Source organism: Coffea eugenioides, chromosome 7, assembly GCF_003713205.1.
Source record: "Coffea eugenioides isolate CCC68of chromosome 7, Ceug_1.0, whole genome shotgun sequence".
Taxonomy (NCBI): domain Eukaryota; kingdom Viridiplantae; phylum Streptophyta; class Magnoliopsida; order Gentianales; family Rubiaceae; genus Coffea; species Coffea eugenioides.
Window position 1 is genome coordinate 1573651 of NC_040041.1, and position 18544 is coordinate 1592194.

At 39.6% G+C, this 18544-nt stretch overlaps 2 protein-coding genes across 4 annotated transcripts; both read left to right on the top strand.

Annotated features, from left to right (window-relative positions):
* Positions 1 to 3387: 3387 nt before the first annotated feature.
* On the top strand, positions 3388 to 5269 carry LOC113778320 (putative glutamine amidotransferase GAT1_2.1). Its single transcript, XM_027323688.1, has 4 exons — positions 3388 to 3512; positions 3741 to 4471; positions 4595 to 4801; positions 4912 to 5269. Exons 1-4 carry the CDS (start codon positions 3425 to 3427, stop codon positions 5161 to 5163), a joined length of 1278 nt encoding a protein of 425 aa, XP_027179489.1. The 5' UTR covers positions 3388 to 3424; the 3' UTR covers positions 5164 to 5269.
* A 2946-nt stretch (positions 5270 to 8215) lies between these two features.
* Positions 8216 to 18130, top strand: LOC113778318 (LEAF RUST 10 DISEASE-RESISTANCE LOCUS RECEPTOR-LIKE PROTEIN KINASE-like 1.4). 3 transcript variants are annotated; one of them, XM_027323684.1, is made up of 4 exons: positions 8216 to 9063; positions 16392 to 16421; positions 16514 to 16858; positions 16954 to 18130. In XM_027323684.1, the coding sequence occupies exons 1-4, from the start codon at positions 8250 to 8252 to the stop codon at positions 17880 to 17882; spliced, it is 2118 nt and encodes a 705-aa protein (XP_027179485.1). In that variant the 5' UTR covers positions 8216 to 8249; the 3' UTR covers positions 17883 to 18130. The 3 variants fall into 3 exon arrangements, with proteins under 3 accessions (XP_027179485.1, XP_027179487.1, XP_027179486.1); XM_027323686.1 differs by lacking the exon at positions 8216 to 9063 and adding an exon at positions 11100 to 11903; XM_027323685.1 differs by lacking the exon at positions 8216 to 9063 and adding an exon at positions 12928 to 13918.
* Positions 18131 to 18544: the final 414 nt, after the last annotated feature.

Below are 18544 nucleotides of genomic sequence, written 5' to 3' on the forward strand. Positions count from 1 at the left end.
CTAACGTGCTAATCCCTTTCAAAACCCCTATTTGACATTGTCTGCGATTCATAGGTCAGCCACGACTAGCTAGCTAGGGATACTAACATTTTACCTACTCCCTCAATCACGTCTTCACTGCAAAATATTTATAATCCTATAAATAGCTTAGCAGGATTGCATCTCTTCCTCAAATCCCCATAACCCTTCATTCCTTCGATAACTATATCCCTTCTGGAATACTCATATAACCCACCAAGAAAAAGAATTAAAAAAACGAAGTTTTCTCATATGGGTCTGTGTAGTGTGTTACTGTTGGTAGTGATGATTGTTGGTGAAGTACAAGTGAGCAGGGCAATAATATGTAGTCCAACGGAGCTGAGTCCTTGCGTTGCGGCATTCATATCGCAGCAGCCACCGTCGGGGGCTTGCTGCAGTAAGCTGAGGGAGCAGAGGCCCTGCTTCTGTGGTTATCTCAGAGATCCCTACCTCCGGCAATATGTCAACTCCCCTAATGGTCGCAGGGAGGCAAGCTCCTGTGGTGTGCCATCCCCCCGATGCTAAACTATACTACTCCATTACAACAATTCTGGATCATTAATGTTATTGCTCCTACTACTAGTACTACTATGGACAGTACGAGCAAAAGAGTAAGAAAGGTTGTACCAATATCAAATCTTGCCTATTAGACTTGTTATGGTTCTTATAATGCGGGGATTAAGTAAGCACACGTTTCTGCTTCGGCATCTCTCCTTTCCCTTTATTTAATTCTATTATTACACTACACAATTGTCTTCTGATGGAACCAGATAATCCACATAAGTGTGATAACGTTTATGATTATGGGGGTCGATCGGGTGAGAATTTGCACTTTGCATCAGCTGGTGAGCTTAGAGTGTAGCCACAAGCTACTAAGTTTCTCTCTCTGACGGCATTCTTACCAAAAAATGCAAAGAGAAGAATGAAACTCCACTAACATAAGAGCCAACCGTCGTCGCGAATTTGAGTTTCTATTCTTGATGAATCCAAGTCGAATTGAGAAAGAAGAATAGAAAAATCAGCAGAAAAATCAGCAGGAAGGCAAAAGAATTTGTAAGGAATGGTGTTACAAACACAAATCAGATCTCCAGTGTCATTTAACCAGTGACAATTTGATATCACTCTTGCATTCGATGCCAAGTGTTCAATTAATTTTAGTTAAAATTAAATATCACGTTTAAGAGAGGTACCGAATTGCCACTGAGACAATGGCGCTGAGGATCTCAATTGATTACAAACATGCCAAAATAAATTTAAAAATTCTCACCAATATCCCACATTGGCTTCTTTACTACTAATTGTAATGTGTATAGTTCTTGTAAACATTAAATCTAGAGAAATTATGCACGGCATTTCAGCATTTTGTGGGTAGTTTATTTCAGCATTTCAGCTTTAGTGCATAGCTTTTGTACCTAGTTTATTTTATTTTTGGTATGACTAAATAGTTTTTTGCATTGGCGGTGACCTCATGGCACTCGTCATAATCAGCTACTTCTGATTAGACTTGAAGGAAATAGCCGACAGACATCGACTTACATTAAACCATCATTTTTTTTAATAGAAAATTGATTGCTCCAAACACTTGTTCAACATGATAACATGCATAATTGGGATGTCTATGGCTACCGCCCAATTTAGATCAATGCACGCCAAGTAGTCGCAAGCATAAATGAGTTGCCAATATTGATCTGAACAAAATCAGAATATTAAAAAAGAAATAAAGGAAGAGATCAATTTTGACTTTAGCTACGAGGGGAGGTCAGCCCCAGCCAATCGGTTGCTAGGATGCCCTTCTCATTGCTAGTTGGGGAGAGCAGAGACAAAAGCCAGACTGGCTATGTTTGGATATCAAATTTTTTTACCTAATATTTCGCTTGCGTGATAAATACATTTCTTAACTTACATATATATATATATTTTTTTTTAATTACATTTTTGTTTTACATACATCAGTTCACAAAAAATGTTACAGTAATTATTTTAAATAATATTTCAAATAATATTCTATCCAATCAAACCCAGTACAACTATTGGTATTACTACAACTATTAGTGTTACTGTGTTTTTAAAACCTGGACGCTATTGGTATTAAAACCATTCCTATTTTGGCAAAGATTAGAACTTAGAAGTGGAAGTGAATGCTACAACTTTGTTTACTTTTTATGTCTTTTCTTCTATTCCATCACAACTCCTTATTGAGAATACTTCAAAAACTCTTGGAAAGCCTTAAATTACTTTCTCCTACTGGGAAAGTTAGAAGAAACTGTTAACTGCAATGCGATCCACATATAATAATGTTTTGAATTAGAACAGAAACGTGCTCTAACCCCATTTAGTAAGCATTCAACGTTTTAAACTAATTACTAACAACTGGAAAAAGATTGATCCTCAAAAGAATGGCCAAGAACTAGAACAATTGCATCATCTTGGAAACCTCAGGTCGCTTTGCAACGTTCCTCCCATATGACGAAGTAAATTAAGCCCTGATCCAATCCAACAACCAAGGAGAAGCAAATTCAGTGAACAAAAAAAAAAAAAAGGGTGCACCACCTGGCTATCAATAAAACAGACCAAAAGCATTAATTAGTCAGATGAAACTGAACCAGATGTGATTAATGGATTCTTTGTGCTTAGTCGCCATTGCGTATACAGATACAATCATCATTCCCCCGACCTACCAAATTGTCTCTTCATGCTTCAAAAGAGCCACCAAGCAAGCACACTTTTATGTGTCCAATAACATGCATGCATGCATCCATCCAGTTGTACCTGATAGAAGAACCGCCACTGGATAAGCCTTCATTACAATAAAACCCATGATCACAAAGCACAGGATTGTTTGTAAATTTTCGTTTTTTTTTGGCTTTCTGGGTGATTAGTTACTAGTATTTTGCATTTGCATGTTTTGTTTTTATCATGTGTTTAAAAAAAAATCTTTTTGTCAAAAAATGAAAATAAAGAAACAAAATAAGATTGGCTACATTAACGTTAGTCCTAGAACAAGATTGGTCCTGGTCATTTTGCCACATGAGCTCCTCCTCAGCTTTGACTCCATTAGATAAGTACGACTCGAGCCACGTGTTAATCTCAGCGACGTGCATTAAACACACATTTTCCTAATACAGTAATACTTGCACGTTTAGTGGCTTTTTTTTCGGGGGTCCTATTTTTATATTTAGATTTAGCAGTTGTATGCAGCGCCTAGACGCCTCCACCCCACCACCGTTTTCTTGATTTCCTGATCACAGTAGTATTACTATTAGCGTAAATACTACTGTGTGGATTATTAATCCGGCATAGTCTAGCACTAGAATCCTTCTATAAATAGTGAACAAAAGTTGCTCGCCTTTTCCATCCAGTCCTGAAATCTTCTTCAATCTTCTAATCGTCTACTGATAATTCTGCGATGGCCACCGAGCTCTCAAACATTCTGCCTCGTGTCCTCATCGTATCCAGGCGTACGGTTCGCAAGAACAAGTTCGTCGACTTCGTAGGTACGATATTAATCGTATGTTTATGTTTTTGATCCCTCACATAACATGCATGCATCTCATTGGATTAGGGCCCTTTCGCCGAACTTAATTTCAATCCGATCCAACAGCAGGGAAAACTGGACTATGTCTTCATTTATGCATCTATAGATTCTTTACATTCAGTGCTAATTTGGGTGAGAAATATCTTCAGGTACTAATTTGTATGTATTTGCATCTGATCAATTTCAGGAGAGTACCATCTCGATCTTATAGTAAGCTATGGGGCTGTACCGGTGATTTTACCCCGGGTGACGGGGGTGCACATGCTGTTAGAGAGTTTTGAGCCGATTCATGGAGTTCTTCTCTGTGAGGGGGAAGATATTGATCCATCACTGTATGAAGAAGAAGCATCAGGTTTAACGCCAGAAGAATTGGACGAAATCCGGAGGGTGCACGCCAGCGATACTTCCGTAGACAAAGAAAAAGACAACATAGAAATGAGGCTAGCCAAACTTTGCCTGGAGAGGAACATTCCTTACTTGGGAATATGCAGGGGTTCACAAGTCCTGAATGTTGCATGTGGGGGTACCCTTTATTTAGATGTGGGGAAAGAATTAACTAATAAGGTTCCTGAAGATCTGAGGGTAATGCACATGGATTATGATAATTATGATGGGCACAGACATGCTGTGAAGGTTGTGGAGAATACTCCTTTGAGTCGTTGGTTTAAGGACTCTTTGGAGGAAGGGAAAATGGAGCTCTGGGTGAATAGTTATCATCACCAGGGAGTTAAGAGGTTAGCTGAGCGTTTTGTTCCAATGGCATTTGCTCCTGATGGTTTGATTGAAGGGTTTTATGATCCTGATGCTTATAATCCTGAGGAGGGTAAATTCATAATGGGGCTCCAATTTCATCCCGAGAGAATGAGGCAACCTGATTCGGATGAATTCAATTATCCTGGATGCCCTTTTGCTTATCAGGTGAGATGTTTGGGAACTCTCTGTATTTACATGTGCAAATTGTACAAGTCCAGCGCTGTACTGCTTTTTTCCGCCTATGTACTTCATGCTAAAGTTTTGTTCTTTTTTGCTGGAACTGCATAGGAGTTTGTGAAGGCAGTTGTTGCTTATCAGAAGAAGCTCAATAGTGCAACAAATGTACCGAGACCTGTAAAGCTTGATCAAGAAATGGAGAAGAAAAGAAAATCCATCGTTAGAAGCTTCTCAATTGCAAGAATAATATATAAAGGGGGACGTGATATGCATCTATCAAAAGAATCTGAACTTGAAGTCGGAGCAGAATTCCTTGAGGTGTGGTTTCTAATCTCTTTTAAGTTTAGTATTAAATGGCTAAGCTCTGTGCCTCTATTGTTTGAAACTTACTGTACTCTTTTGTCCTGCTATGTTTTGTTCGCTTACAGTCGAACACAGCTTTGACTTTGGAGCAGGAGAGTAGATTGAAACAAATGGGGGCAACCGTGAGGAACTCATCTTCCTTCTTAGCTAGATTAAGGTTAAACGAAGAAAGAGAGGCATTAGCAAGGAAAGTGATGGGAAACATGTCGGTAGAACAGTTATCTGATCTAATGTCCTTCTACCACATGATGGGGCAGATATGTTCAGAAGTCTTGGAGAAAAAACTTCATGGCATGGTCAATGATCTTGCCTCTTAAACTTATCTGCACGCCTTTTCATTTGGTTGGGTGATAATTTGCTCCATTGTCAACCTTTTCATGTACCTGTCTCTGTTAAAGAATCACGAGAAATTTGCTCAGTGAGCATTAATGCTGTGTAATTAAGATTTGCAGGTTTGTGCCTATGCTTTTTGTTAGCCCTTTTTTGCCCTTCACTTTCTTGCTTGACCTTTTTCTTCTTCTACCGAGAAAAGGATGATCCTTCCTGGTTCCAACTTCCAAGCTCTATAGTTTGAGGTTTCTAAAGATATTTTTGTGAATCAGCGACTGCTCCGTAATCTAAACAATAGTAGTAGTATGATAAAAGTATACATTCAGTAACTGGGCTGAATCCGGTAATCAAAACTCTGTAATCCAAATAATATTTTAAAGAAGATGCAGTAATCGTGCTGGATCTTGTTATCAGAGCTGAAAATGCAGCCCAATTAGTCTCCGGCAATTTAGTACAATTAGTAACGGGATGGATCTGAAGTCTGAAGTGGCCCAATTTGGATGCACGATCTTGTCTTCGACTCTACTTGTACATTGCTTACCACATAGGCATGGAAATCATATCAATTCTCATGGATCCACCCCCCTGATTCCAATTTAGGAGTCCAGCAGGTTTTGGCCCAAATTGTTTACAAGACCTTAAATCCTCTTCCCCCAAAACTTTTATTGACCAGAATTATTCGAACGATCTGTCTGTCTGACAGACACCTTATGTAAGGCATTCGTTAAAAAGTATTTTAGATTTTTCGAAACATAAAATGAATTACGAAAAGCATATAAATTCAAGATAATTAATCAGAAAAAGTATATAAATATAAGATAGAGTAATAATTATTAATGTATATATATTCATGGTAAATTAAGTAAAATGTAAGTGTGTTACTGAGTATTCACAGAGCACCTGTTAAAAAATTCAAAATATCAGTAGTAACCTCAAAGTCTCCAGTGAAATCTAACCCTCGGGAGTCTGAGATACTAATCTGGCCCTCCCGCCGTTTAATTTGTTCGTCCTGCAATTAAGAAGATCATCACCCGGGACTTCGTCGAGATTGTGATCTGTTACCGTTTGACTAGTGTGTCGCCTTTTACGGTTGGGCAGCTTCAACCTGTTAAATTAAATCGAACGTCATCGTAAGTGAGGCCGCAGGTAGGTCGGGAGGGTTATCTTTGAGCATCTCTTAAATTTTGATGAATACAGCTTGTAGTTGGCCGTTAGAAGTATCCGTCGTTTGTCACCCCTTAAAAGGAAACATCAGAGTACGGCTACTCATAGGTGGGAACAGACCAAACGCAGATATCAAATTGCCCTTAACTTTGGTTATTGTAAATAGGGCTGAAAACTAATTGATCGCGAGCGGCTCCGATACGAGGGCCACTCGAGTTCGGTCAACATCGAATTCGAGTCGAGTTCGAATTGATCAAATCGAACTCGAGTTCGAACTCCAATTCAAAAATACTAAGAACTCAATTATATATATATATATATATTTATTTATTTATTTTAATAGTAAATTTGCATATATATTTCTAATATTTTATTATTTATTAAGAAAAATAATTATTTTATTTATTTTTTAAAAATAAAATAATTATTTTTTTAAGTTCGAGCTCGACTAGAATTTGAGTCGAACTCAAGCTCGAGTTTGACATTTTGAATTTGTCGAGTTCGAATATCATAAAATTATGTCGAGACTCGATTGAATTAGTTCGAATCTCGACTTGGTTCGGCTCATTTAGACCCCTCATTGTAAACGTTAATAACTTTCAATTCTTGTGATAAGAAAGCTTAGAGGCCATTCGCACTTTAGAGTTTTTGTTGAAAGTTTTTTAGAATATTTTTATGATACATTTTTAGACTGTATATTTATTTTACAATCATCACATCCTTATAGTACTTTTTTTTTAAAAAAAAAGGAGGTTTTTAATTTAAGATTCACTGCTTATAATCCCTTTCTCCAATCATAATTGTACCTCACTAGTGATACAGTCACATAGCAATAACACATGGTTTTATTGAACCATAACATGAAAACCAGTGGCGGATTTAAGATGGGGCACTGGGGGCCCCTAAAAAATTTCTGTAATATCTATACAATTTTGATATAATTTTAAGTGTGCTCCCGAAGTTTTCTTAGAAATGATGTGAAAGAATTACGTGATTCTTTAAGTCAGTTCATAACAGTGACGGATTTAAGGTCACTGCCCCCCTTAAATTCCTATAGTATCCACAGAATTTTGATATAATTTCAAATACGCTCCCGGAGTTTTCTTAGGATGGAAGCGAAAGAATTATGTGATACTTTAAATTCGTTTATGAACTAATATTCTAAAAAGGTATGCAAGTTACAAAGTTCCATTTGAAGTAAATTAAAATAAATTTTTCATTTCAACTTGTCGGTGAATATTTTTTTACTTAAAAAACTAGAAAAATAATAGGTAAAAAATTTTAGTGTTGCTTTTGCCCCACTGAGAATTTTTTCTGGCTCCGCCACTGCATGAAACTCCTTTGACTGGCGCTAAACTACCTTTGAATCTAATCTCAGCAATTTCGATGAGGCATGGAAATTATTCACCTCAGATTGTACAAGAAATTCTAGCCTGTCGGAAAATTTCCTAAGCTTTTGAGGTGTATACAGGATACGAACATACACTCTGCTGATTAGCCAAAGGTATTCTTTCGTCATAAACCGGGTGGTAATACTTTTACTTTCCCCATGTCCAACGATATTCAGACTGCTATGCGAGAATAATAACCGGAACAAGATCATTTTCCTACTCCTTCAATTTGCTGACAGTCCAAAGGTTGTAAAACACATGCTAGAAAATTTTCTTCCCCTTATTAATTCTTGGACTCTGCCGCTTGATGCCTATATCCATCCAGAACTCTTTAGTCTATATTAATGGTGGAAGGAGGCCTCACAAATCACAAGTCAACAACTTGTCCTGGTCTGATTCCTGTTCAGTGGGGTAATTCTTAAATTTTGGCCGCCAAAGTTCGTTCGATATTTATTGTCCAATTATCAACTCCTCTTTACATTCCCTTCCTCACTCTTGCGCTCTACTCTTGCTCTACTATGAAGAGCCAGTTCCTCCCGGAGACACCCTTTCCATCCGTGTACACCATCTTACTACTGACTCTCTTCATTCAATTCCCTTCCATTTTAGGCAACAACACCGAATGGTACACCAGCTGCACCAATTTGTTCAGTTGCGGGGGAATCAGCGGCGTTGATTACCCTTTCTGGGGTGGCAACAGGCCTCAAGAATGCGGTCATCCTGGACTAGAGCTCATGTGCGAGGATAGCACTCCAACCATGGAGATTATGAACGTGAAATATCGGGTTCTTCAAGTCAATCCCAGTTCTCAAATCCTCAGAATCACCAGAAATGAATTTGCAATCAAAGATATCTGTCCAGAGAAATTGGTGAACACCACCCTCGATGCCAATCTTTTCGAGTATGCTTCGGGATACGTCAATCTTACGATCCAATACGGCTGCCCCTCTCTGAATATTCCCGTCCCGGCTCCAATAGCCTGTAATATCAACGGAATCACTTACCGGAACGTTTACGTCGTTCCGGGGGCACAAGGGCCTGGAACTTGTCGGGCGAGCATATTTTTTCCAATTCATAGCACAGCTTTTGGAGGAATTACTGAAGAGTTGTCAATTCTGGGGCAAGTAATGGTCAGCGGATTTGAAGTGCGATGGAAAGTGGATAGTATGCAATGCAATGAGTGCAGGAATTCGAATGGCAGGTGCGGCTATGACCTCAAATCCAATCAATTTACTTGCCTATGTCCCGGAAATCAGGCCTCTGGTCACTATGGATGCACAAGCACATCAAGTGATGAAAATGGTAGCCCGCACGAGTCCATGGTTGTTTCAGGTACGCATTGGTTTACATGTTAATTATGACTATGAATCAAAAAGTAAATTAAATGCCATGATCAGTCCATTTTACTAGATGATAGTTTTAAAAGTTTCGGATTTAAAAGGGTACGGTTGCCAAACAAAGAAAGTCTCAACTGGACTCATATGCGCAAGGACGTCGGGTTCTGTTTTTCTAGATTTTGATCATATTTCTACAGAGGACCCAGAATCATTGCTGAATTTAATTCTATCGTATCTCTCCCCGTTTCTTGATGCTTCGTGTTGGTTCCCTATACATGTCACTAGATTTTGAAAAATTTATACAGTAGTATGTGTTTTGATTTGTCTGTTTGTGTACTAAAACAGACGATGGTATTTATTTTTCTTTTTCTTTTTCTGAAGAGTTGGGGTTTAGTTGGTAGGTAGGAGAAGGGCTGTTTGAGCCGTGGCGAAATAAATTCGAGTTTTAAGGTCATCGCTTTCATGGCGTAAGAGGAGCAGTCCATTCATAACCAAAAAACTAGCATTGCCTTCCTATGCTACGAGTGGTTCCCGATAGGACCCCAAGAAATGATTGATGACACTCACAGGAACGGAATACCACAAGTTGCTAGGTTGGGCTGAAACCATCTCGATCCTGACTTAGTATTTTTAAAAGTTCAACTTTTAGCCAAAATGGATTTTTTTTTTTAAGTGTAAATTTATGAATCAAAAAAATTTATGAATCAAAATGGAACTCTATATTCAACAGAATTATTTTTTCCCCCTTGGCTTAGGACTAAAAAAAAAAGAAGTATTCAAGCAGCTAATGGTCTTGCTTTTAGTTGGTCTGGATTTTATAAAATCCGGTTACAAAAACTTATTACGATCAGAATTAGCAAATGTTACTCCCTAGGTAATTATAAATTTAACTTTTTTGTCATTAAAAAAATTTATTATGAAAAATATAAAAATAACTAAAAATTATCATCAAAACTAATTATTCAAAAATCAAAAACATAAATTAGTTAAAAAATAATCAACCGAAAATAGGGCCTAACGCTGCTTTGGATGCTAAATGAATGCAATTAAACTATTGGATGGCACACGTCCAAAATAAATTTTAAAAGAAAAAAAAAAGAAGAACCATAAGTAGAAGCCCAATAACAAACACTATCGAAAATGTGTGTGTAAAAAATAAATGTCCAAAACACTAATACCGCACAAATATGCACTCTGTATAAAACTTCAACAACTGATTGGGCCTTGGCCCAATATAACCTAAAAAGTACTCTAGAAAATTATGCATCTCATAAATAAGTTGGGGCGTGTGGCATTTGGGAAGACGCCATATGTGCATTTGCTGGAGTTGGGGATACACGTGTCATAGCAAACTCGCCAAGGTTGGAAGCTGGGACCTCTTTCTCGATTAAATGCTGGCAAAAAACTAAGGGAGTCATTTTCATATCGACTAGCTTGGGGAAACTACCTCATATAGATTCCAGAATTGCATTGTAGTAACAAGTGAAAGAAGCAGTTCTGGGATCTGATAAGAGTAGCGTAAATCAATAATCAATGAAACTACTACCACTCTGCCTCCTCTTATTAACTTTTTTTTTTCTCGCAAAAAATCAATCCATTAGTAATCTCACGTACCCAAAAGTTTTTTCTCCTCACACTCACTAACCAATACTAACAATAGTTTAAAAACGATGATTACCAATAAGCTTTTCTGTAAACTTGGAGGGAGGTTTATAATGAACGATCAAAAGTCTCAGGGGAGGTTTCTGTATACTTAATTTTTTATTTAGAGCTATAGCACCTTATTCTCCCGTCCACTACAGGGTTGAATTCAGATGGTTGTGACGCACTACCAAAATGTCAGAATGTTCAACATCACTTTCTTTCTTTGCACTCATTTCTTCAATATTGAAAATTAGCTACACTGTTCTGTCGACTAATAATAGCATCACTTGATCACCCCCAAAGAATTCCATTATCTTTTCTTAAATTGCCTCCCCTCCAACAACTACATCAGTGGCTAGCGATTTCATTTGCAAAATAAATTTGTTCTCTTCATGACATCTTCTCCTCGAAAATAAATGAAATCCCACAGCCCTTTACAGTCGTTCCCCACTCTTCTCTGTTTTCTCGCCTGTATATTTCTTCAACTTCATCCCGTTTCAAGTAATCCGGCGGAATTTTATGAGACCTGTGGGAATGAATACAGCTGCGGCAGCATCACCGGAATAGGATATCCTTTCCGGGGATCCAAAGATCCCGCACACTGTGGCTATCCCGGGCTAGAGCTAAGATGCGATCAGAGCAGTAATGTTACAAGACTCAATATCAAGAACATGACATTTTGGGTCTTGGATGTCCATCCAACCGCCCAGACTTTGAGGGTTGCTAGAGAAGACGTGATGGAGAACAACTGTCCTACTGATTTAGTAAACATGACTTTGGATTACACCCTGTTTGATTACTCCGCGAGTTACATAAACGTCACGTTTATCTATGACTGCCTATTCAATGTACCCAATGTTCTTTTCTCATGCGGGAACAATAGTCTGTCGGTCTTGCCTGGAAACCTTGGTGCTGGACTGTGTAAGGCCAGTGTGGTATATCCTGCACTTCAAACGGGTGATAGAGGCTCCTTTAATTTTACGGGCTTGGATCAAGTCCTCCGGCAAGGGTTCGACATCAGATGGATAGTGGATACTGGTATATGCAATGAGTGCACCAGGTCCGGTGGAAGGTGTGGGTACGGTGGTGGCACAAATCAAAATCAAACTACTTGTTTCTGCCCAAATCAGTCCTATGTCCAATCTGTTGCTTGCTCATCAAATTCATCACCACCACCTTCACCTTCTAGAGGTACGCAAGCAAGCAAGTAGTAATAGAAGTAGTGGTATTTGCTTTTTAACTGTTTAGTCCTGATCATATCTTGATTTGCCGTGATCACGAGAGAAAACCCATCTTCTCCTAATTTGCATGGATGAGTTTTCTAGTGGAATAGGTTCTTTTTTTAGGTGATCGTCTCGTCTGCGCTCTTGTCATGGTTTACCAATATTGTTAGGCTTGCCGATACTTTGCCCTTTTGAGTTTTACCAAATAACGTTAGGCATTTTTTCAGATGGTTAGTGTCTGGCTTGCGCGGTGACCATTTGCTTATTAGCTTTATTTGACCTAATAGGAAGCGAAGACTGGGCTACCTTTGGCCACGTTATTGACTAATAATGCAGCAAAATAGAACTATAGAGCAAAAGACACAAAAAAGCTTCTTCTAGTAGGCAACATTTTTGTCGTCTTTTTTCAAATAATGAGCAATCTTAACAGGTTTACCCCTCCCAGCCGTTTCGACTCCCAATTCCTCAGAAAACATCTTCCATTCCCACCTTGTTTCCTTCTACGATTCAACTTTTTCCGAAGGAAAGGAGTTTTATTTTTCTCCAATCCTTCCTGGATTTGCAATGTCTCGACAATTGTCTATTCTTTAATAGACTAAAGTTAGGAAAATAACGTCGTGGAACTCTCCCAAGGCCCTTTTTCTGGGATTTCATATTTCCCATTGACTTTGATCTTCCGAGAAAAAAGCCAAAAAAGAAAGAAAGAAAGAAAAAAGGACACGGTTTCTGCGCGTCTGTTGCAGCTATCACTATTCTAATTGCTGAAGCTGCTGTTCTCATTGATATCGTCCAAGGACCGGTAAAAGTCTTGACTTACCAAAACTTGTTGACCGTAACCCAAGTGCAAAAAATTCCACATTTGTATGTTTCTTCAAAGATGCCACATCTTTTGTCTAGTTGTTTAGGCTATCAATTAATATTCCGCGGAGTTAACACCACCCTGTGTAGCTACAGGTTCTTGGATTAGTTTAGACCGAGTCAGCCACTTTTTCATTCCAACGGAAGCTTCCATTCATTTCAAAAACTTAACCAAAAAAAGACTGGCTCATCTTAGTCAAAAGCCCCAATGGTCAAGTTCTTCAAGCTAAAACGACTTCTATGAAATATCTTTCGTGATCTATTCCCACCAAACGAACTGGGAGGAACATTTCCAACCTGCAAACTCTTCCTAGTTCCTACCCTTCTCTTCTCTCTGTCCAACGATGCATTCCGAGGATCGCCTTCCAACCCTTTCTTTCCTTCTGATGATCACCAGCTTCACTTTACTTCACATCCCGAAATCTTTCAGCCAGGATCAACAACAATTTGAAACCTGCAGTGAGCCGTTTCGGTGTGGAAATATTGACTTTACTTATCCATTCTGGGGTGGGGATCGCCCGGAGAGTTGTGGCTATCCAGGTTTCAATCTAAGCTGCCAAGGGAACGTCCCTCGGTTTACAGTTGGCCTCGTTGCATACCGGATCCTCTCCTCTGTAGATACCTCATCTCATACTCTTACTGTTGCCAGAGACGATCTGTGGGATGATAATTGTCCTCAATATCTCTATAACACCACCTTGAATTTCAACATCTTCAGTTACCCCAACACCGTCGATAACATCACTCTGTTCTATAATTGCACCCAGCTTCCTTTCAACATCTTTCAACAGCCAAATCAGTTTAATTGCACCGTCAATACTACCGCACCAACTACCAATTTTTTCCAGACAAGTAGTGCAGCCAACAGCAACACAAGCCAGCTGCCGTTTTGGAGTGCTTGTACCGATAACATCAGGGTTCCTATTAATCGCGCCGCATTTCCGAGTCTCTTCACTACTACGGCCATATTCAATATTACGGATCTTCGAGCCGCACTTACTAAAGGCTTTCCTTTGCTATATGAAGCAAATAATACAGCCTGCAATAATTGCTCTAACACAGGTGGCCAGTGCGGGTATGATACTCGTTCCAACTCATTTACCTGCTATCCCAACAATAAAAATGGTACGCCCTCGTCATCCAAATCTTTAGTGTCAGTTAGCTTGTGTAGTGGTCCTGTTTGTTCTTTTAATCTCATTGCTAATTGATCGGTCTTTCTCTTCATTCTGCTAGGCATCGGACTAGGCTGTTAGTTATAGATCTGTCCTTCTATATGGCATCAGGGGTTGTTCTCATTTCCTGAGAGCTCGGTTAGGTATTCTAGACTTGTTAGTTAGTTTGTGGTATTCTATATGACATGGCGTACTCATCCATCACATTTGCAGATACTTTTCCATTATTTTGACATAAATCGAGAAATATGAAGTTTTATGCATATGACCATTTGTTGTAGGATTTCTATACTATGCATTCTTTTTTTGGTTGTTTCTGGTTCTTGGAATAGAAATGGTTAGTCCTCGTAAACGAAATGGTCCGATCTTGGTTTTTAGCAGATGTTGGGTGGATGAAGTTCAAAAGATAATTTGCTCTTAGATAGGCGTTATAGCCTTTCTTCTGCGTTTGATCTGAATATTTTCCTATATTCAGATTTCATCAGGAGAAAAGCTTTGGTGCTATCCTTCAATCTCGTGCATTCTTTACATCATCAAAATTCCAGCCAAAAAAAAAAGAAAAGAAAAGAAAAAAATAGTTCTTGGTAGTTTGCTGCGTTTGATCTGATTTTTTCTAATAAAAAGAGTGCAACTTTTGATAAAATATATTAGTAGTACAGATAAAAGGAATGTCAAAATGTGTGGGCGATTAATCTTTTAAAAAAATCATTGGACTACAGCTGACTCTTTTTTTCGATAAATCAATAACGATTTCAGTTAGCTATCGTTCGTAATAGTAGAATTTTCTTCGTCGTCTTCCCTCCTCCAATAAACAATTTTTTGACCCCACGAGACTAATTCTCATCCATGATTTGCATTAAGAAATAGAGAGAAAGTTGTCCTTTTCTCTTCCCCACAAAACATTCATTGCACCGCTCATGCACCACGTCGGTCAAACAAAGACAGCTCCTCCCCGCCTTCCACCTTCCTCCTTCTTGAACCCATCAATCAACCAGTCTAAAAAGTAAAAACAACTCTTGGCCCTTGGGTAAAACAAAAGCAGCCCCCCGCACGGGCCGCACCCTTTTACCAAAATGCCATCTCGTCCCCCCCCTTCTCACTTGCATTCCCACTCTCCCAGTTCCCAAATGCCTTTCACTCTCACTCTCATTCTCATTCAATCTCTCCTCGTCGCACCAATTATCTGCTTCGCCTTGTTTACGTTGTCGTTTTGCGATGGCGTCGCCCCCACTGGCCCCACTTTCATTAACTGCGATAAAACCTTCAACTGCGGCTCCATCACCAACGTCACCTTCCCCTTCACCGGGGGAGACCGCCCCGACCACTGTGGACTCCCCGAGTTCAGACTCACCTGCCAGCAGCCCAACAATGTCCCGAGTTGACTCACAACTCCGTCGCTTACGGAGTCCTCCAACTCGATCAGACCCTCAAAAGATTGACCCTTTCCCGCTCGGACCTCTACAACAACCCCTGCCCATCCCATTTCACCAATTCCAGCCTCAATTCGACCTTCTTCTCCTACGGCGGCCAGGACGACGATGCTTTGAGTATAATCTACGGATGCAATTCCTCGGCTATGTCTATTAAGCCCCAGAATTTATTCAGTTGTAGTATTCCCAGAGTGAACTTTACGGATGCTTATTACATAGTCGGGCCGATTCCCAGTGACCCATTTTGAGATTCATTAATTGCAGCGTCAGTGTTACGGTCCCAATACTGAGGAATGCTGGGGCGAGGCTCACGAGTAGTGAGATAAGTCTTTTTGAGGCTTTAATGCAGGGTTTTAGCGTAAATTATAGCGACCCGTATGAGAATAATTGCTCCGAGTGTACCCGGGTCGGTGGGCAATGCGGGTTTGATTCGGATTTGGGTCAGCCCGTCTGCGTTTGTGGGGATAGGTTCTGTGCATTGGCACCTCCCCCTCTTTCGGAGGATGGTCAAAATGCTTCTGCAGCATTACAAGGTAGTAGTTTTGGTAAATTATTTGACTGCCTGGTTCCAAGACTCGGTTTTTGAATGTGTAGAAATTTAAAAACGGTAAGCTTATTAGCGTTGGCTGACACTTGAATTTTGGATGTCATTATTTTGATTTGTTTATGTTGATCTTGAATGATTTATGATGCTTGAAAGCGCTTGCATTAGTTCGTACGTGTCATGAGAAAATTAAGCTGATGGTTTCACTAATCCCTGATTGTTGATGGTTTTATGATCATCCGCTACAACCACCCCTCCCTCTTTACGTTTATCATGTGGTTATCCATTTTATAGCATCTGCACATATTAGTGCTCTGCTACTGTGCCTGAACTTTCTTTTGTTCATATGTCCCCTATAAGACTGGTTTATCACTTAGCATCCACCATCATTATGTGGTTTTGTCTATCATATGTCTCAGTGCTAATGCTTCTTGGTGTTTTGATTCTTGTAGGCAGTAAAAGTGGTCCCGGCACTCCCGTAGGTACTGCCTCATTCTAACTATAACAAACTCAACTTATGCATCTGTGGTTATTGTCTCAGAGCAAAATCTTAACATTCTTGTTGTGTTCTCAGTTCTTGCTATAGTAGGTGCAGTCCTTGCTGGTGTGGGTCTTGGTTGGTTGATTTTCTGGTGTAGGCAACGGAGGAGACGGCTTGCTGCTGCTAAAGCTGCAGAGAGTTACCAAACTCAGAGCAAGGATAATTCAACTACTCCTGCTAGCAAAGCCCCTACTTCTGTGCCTTCAACTGTTTTCACCAAAAGCATCCCTTCTTATCCTTCCTCAAAAACTGAATTTGGAAAAGATAGCTCCTATTTTGGTGTCCAGGTCTTTAGCTATGGCGAACTTGAGGAAGCCACAGATGGTTTTTCTCAATCTAGAGAACTTGGAGATGGTGGCTTTGGCGCTGTATATTATGGTATGAACGCAAAACCTCATCCTTCATTTTTAATGAGCTAGTAGCAACAACCAAAGCATTGACTCCAGGGAATTTGTTTTTTGAACTTGAATTAGGTGTTCTTACTGATGGCCGCGTTGTTGCAGTCAAGCGGTTATATGAAAATAATTTTAAGCGTGTTGAGCAGTTTATCAATGAAGTTGAGATCTTGACCCGTTTACGGCATCCAAACCTTGTGACACTATTTGGATGCACATCCAAAAGAAGCCGTGAGCTGTTGCTCGTGTATGAATATATACCAAATGGAACTGTGGCCGATCATCTACATGGGAAACGTGCCAGTTCTGGTTTGCTATCTTGGCCTGTCCGACTGAACATTGCCATTGAGACAGCTGATGCATTGGCTTATCTTCATAAATCAGATATCATACATCGTGATGTCAAAACCAACAACATCCTTCTAGACAATGACTTCCATGTAAAAGTCGCCGATTTTGGGTTATCAAGGTTGTTTCCCAACGATGTTACGCATGTATCTACAGCTCCCCAGGGGACACCCGGATACGTTGATCCTGAGTATTATCAATGCTACCAGCTCACTGAAAAGAGTGATGTTTACAGCTTTGGGGTGGTATTGATTGAACTAATTTCATCGCTGCAAGCTGTTGATACTAACAGGCACCGTCATGATATAAATTTGGCAAATATGGCCGTCAACAAAATCCAAAACCATACATTACATGAATTGGTAGATTCAAGTCTGGAGTTTGGGACAAATAGCCCTATGAGGAGGATGACAACATTAGTGGCTGAGCTAGCTTTTCGGTGTCTGCAGCAGGAGAGAGATATGAGGCCTTCAATGCAAGAAGTAGTGGATGCTCTTCGAGGAATTCAGAATGAAGGGTTGAGTACTGCAAAGGTGGAGGTGGTGCATATCTTGGTTGATGACGTCGCGCCGCTCAAGGATAATGTTGTCCCTACATCGCCTGATTCAGTTGTTCCTGATAAGTGGCTTAGCAGCTCGACACCAAATTCAAGCGGGTGACGTTTCTGTCTGGCTATACCTCTTCTCTTGTAAAAAAAGATTGTACTAGAACAAAGTTCTTTGTTTCTCAATCGGTGACCTTTAGAGATCTTGGCATTTCATTTTTGAAAATTTATTGGCCTTTGCTGTTTCCTCGTAGCACTACACAGGAAATGTATCTACTTATTCTGTAATAGAAAACATAAGCAAGTGATTATATCAATTATTGCAGAGTTAGAGGGAATGTACATATCGAATGGAGCTTCCAATACTTGCAACCAAAATTGAGTACATGGCAAATCTCCGGGTAGAATATACCAATATGTCTCCCAGAAAACGTAACAAGTAAAATGCCATGTTTACACAGAAATTCGAGTCAAGAATTCTTAACGTGTAAAAGTTTTGTTTTGAGTAGTCTGTGCAGCATTGATGGTCCAAACAATTAGCATTGATGGTCCTCCATTTAATTTAATGCAATTGGGATTACTAAGCAAGAATGCACATAACAAAATGATGTTCTCTGACTGTTATTTTTTTTTTTTTAAAGAATAGCTACCCATGATGTGCAACCTCTGGGGCTATTTTTTGCTTATTTGGTGAAAATTATCCTCTGATCACCACGCAACTTGACCTTAAGGGCTTAAGCCACAATCAAATTCAAGTAGTGGATGCTCCACAAGGAA

Coding starts and splice junctions, on each gene's coding strand:
- LOC113778320 (XM_027323688.1), top strand. CDS start 3,425: ATGGCCACCGAGCTCTCAAACATTCTGCCTCGTGTCCTCATCGTATCC. Junction 3,513..3,740: donor CAAGTTCGTCGACTTCGTAG/GTACGATATTAA, acceptor GATCAATTTCAG/GAGAGTACCATCTCGATCTT. Junction 4,472..4,594: donor GATGCCCTTTTGCTTATCAG/GTGAGATGTTTG, acceptor GGAACTGCATAG/GAGTTTGTGAAGGCAGTTGT.
- LOC113778318 (XM_027323684.1), top strand. CDS start 8,250: ATGAAGAGCCAGTTCCTCCCGGAGACACCCTTTCCATCCGTGTACACC. Junction 9,064..16,391: donor CGAGTCCATGGTTGTTTCAG/GTACGCATTGGT, acceptor TGATTCTTGTAG/GCAGTAAAAGTGGTCCCGGC. Junction 16,422..16,513: donor TGGTCCCGGCACTCCCGTAG/GTACTGCCTCAT, acceptor TTGTGTTCTCAG/TTCTTGCTATAGTAGGTGCA.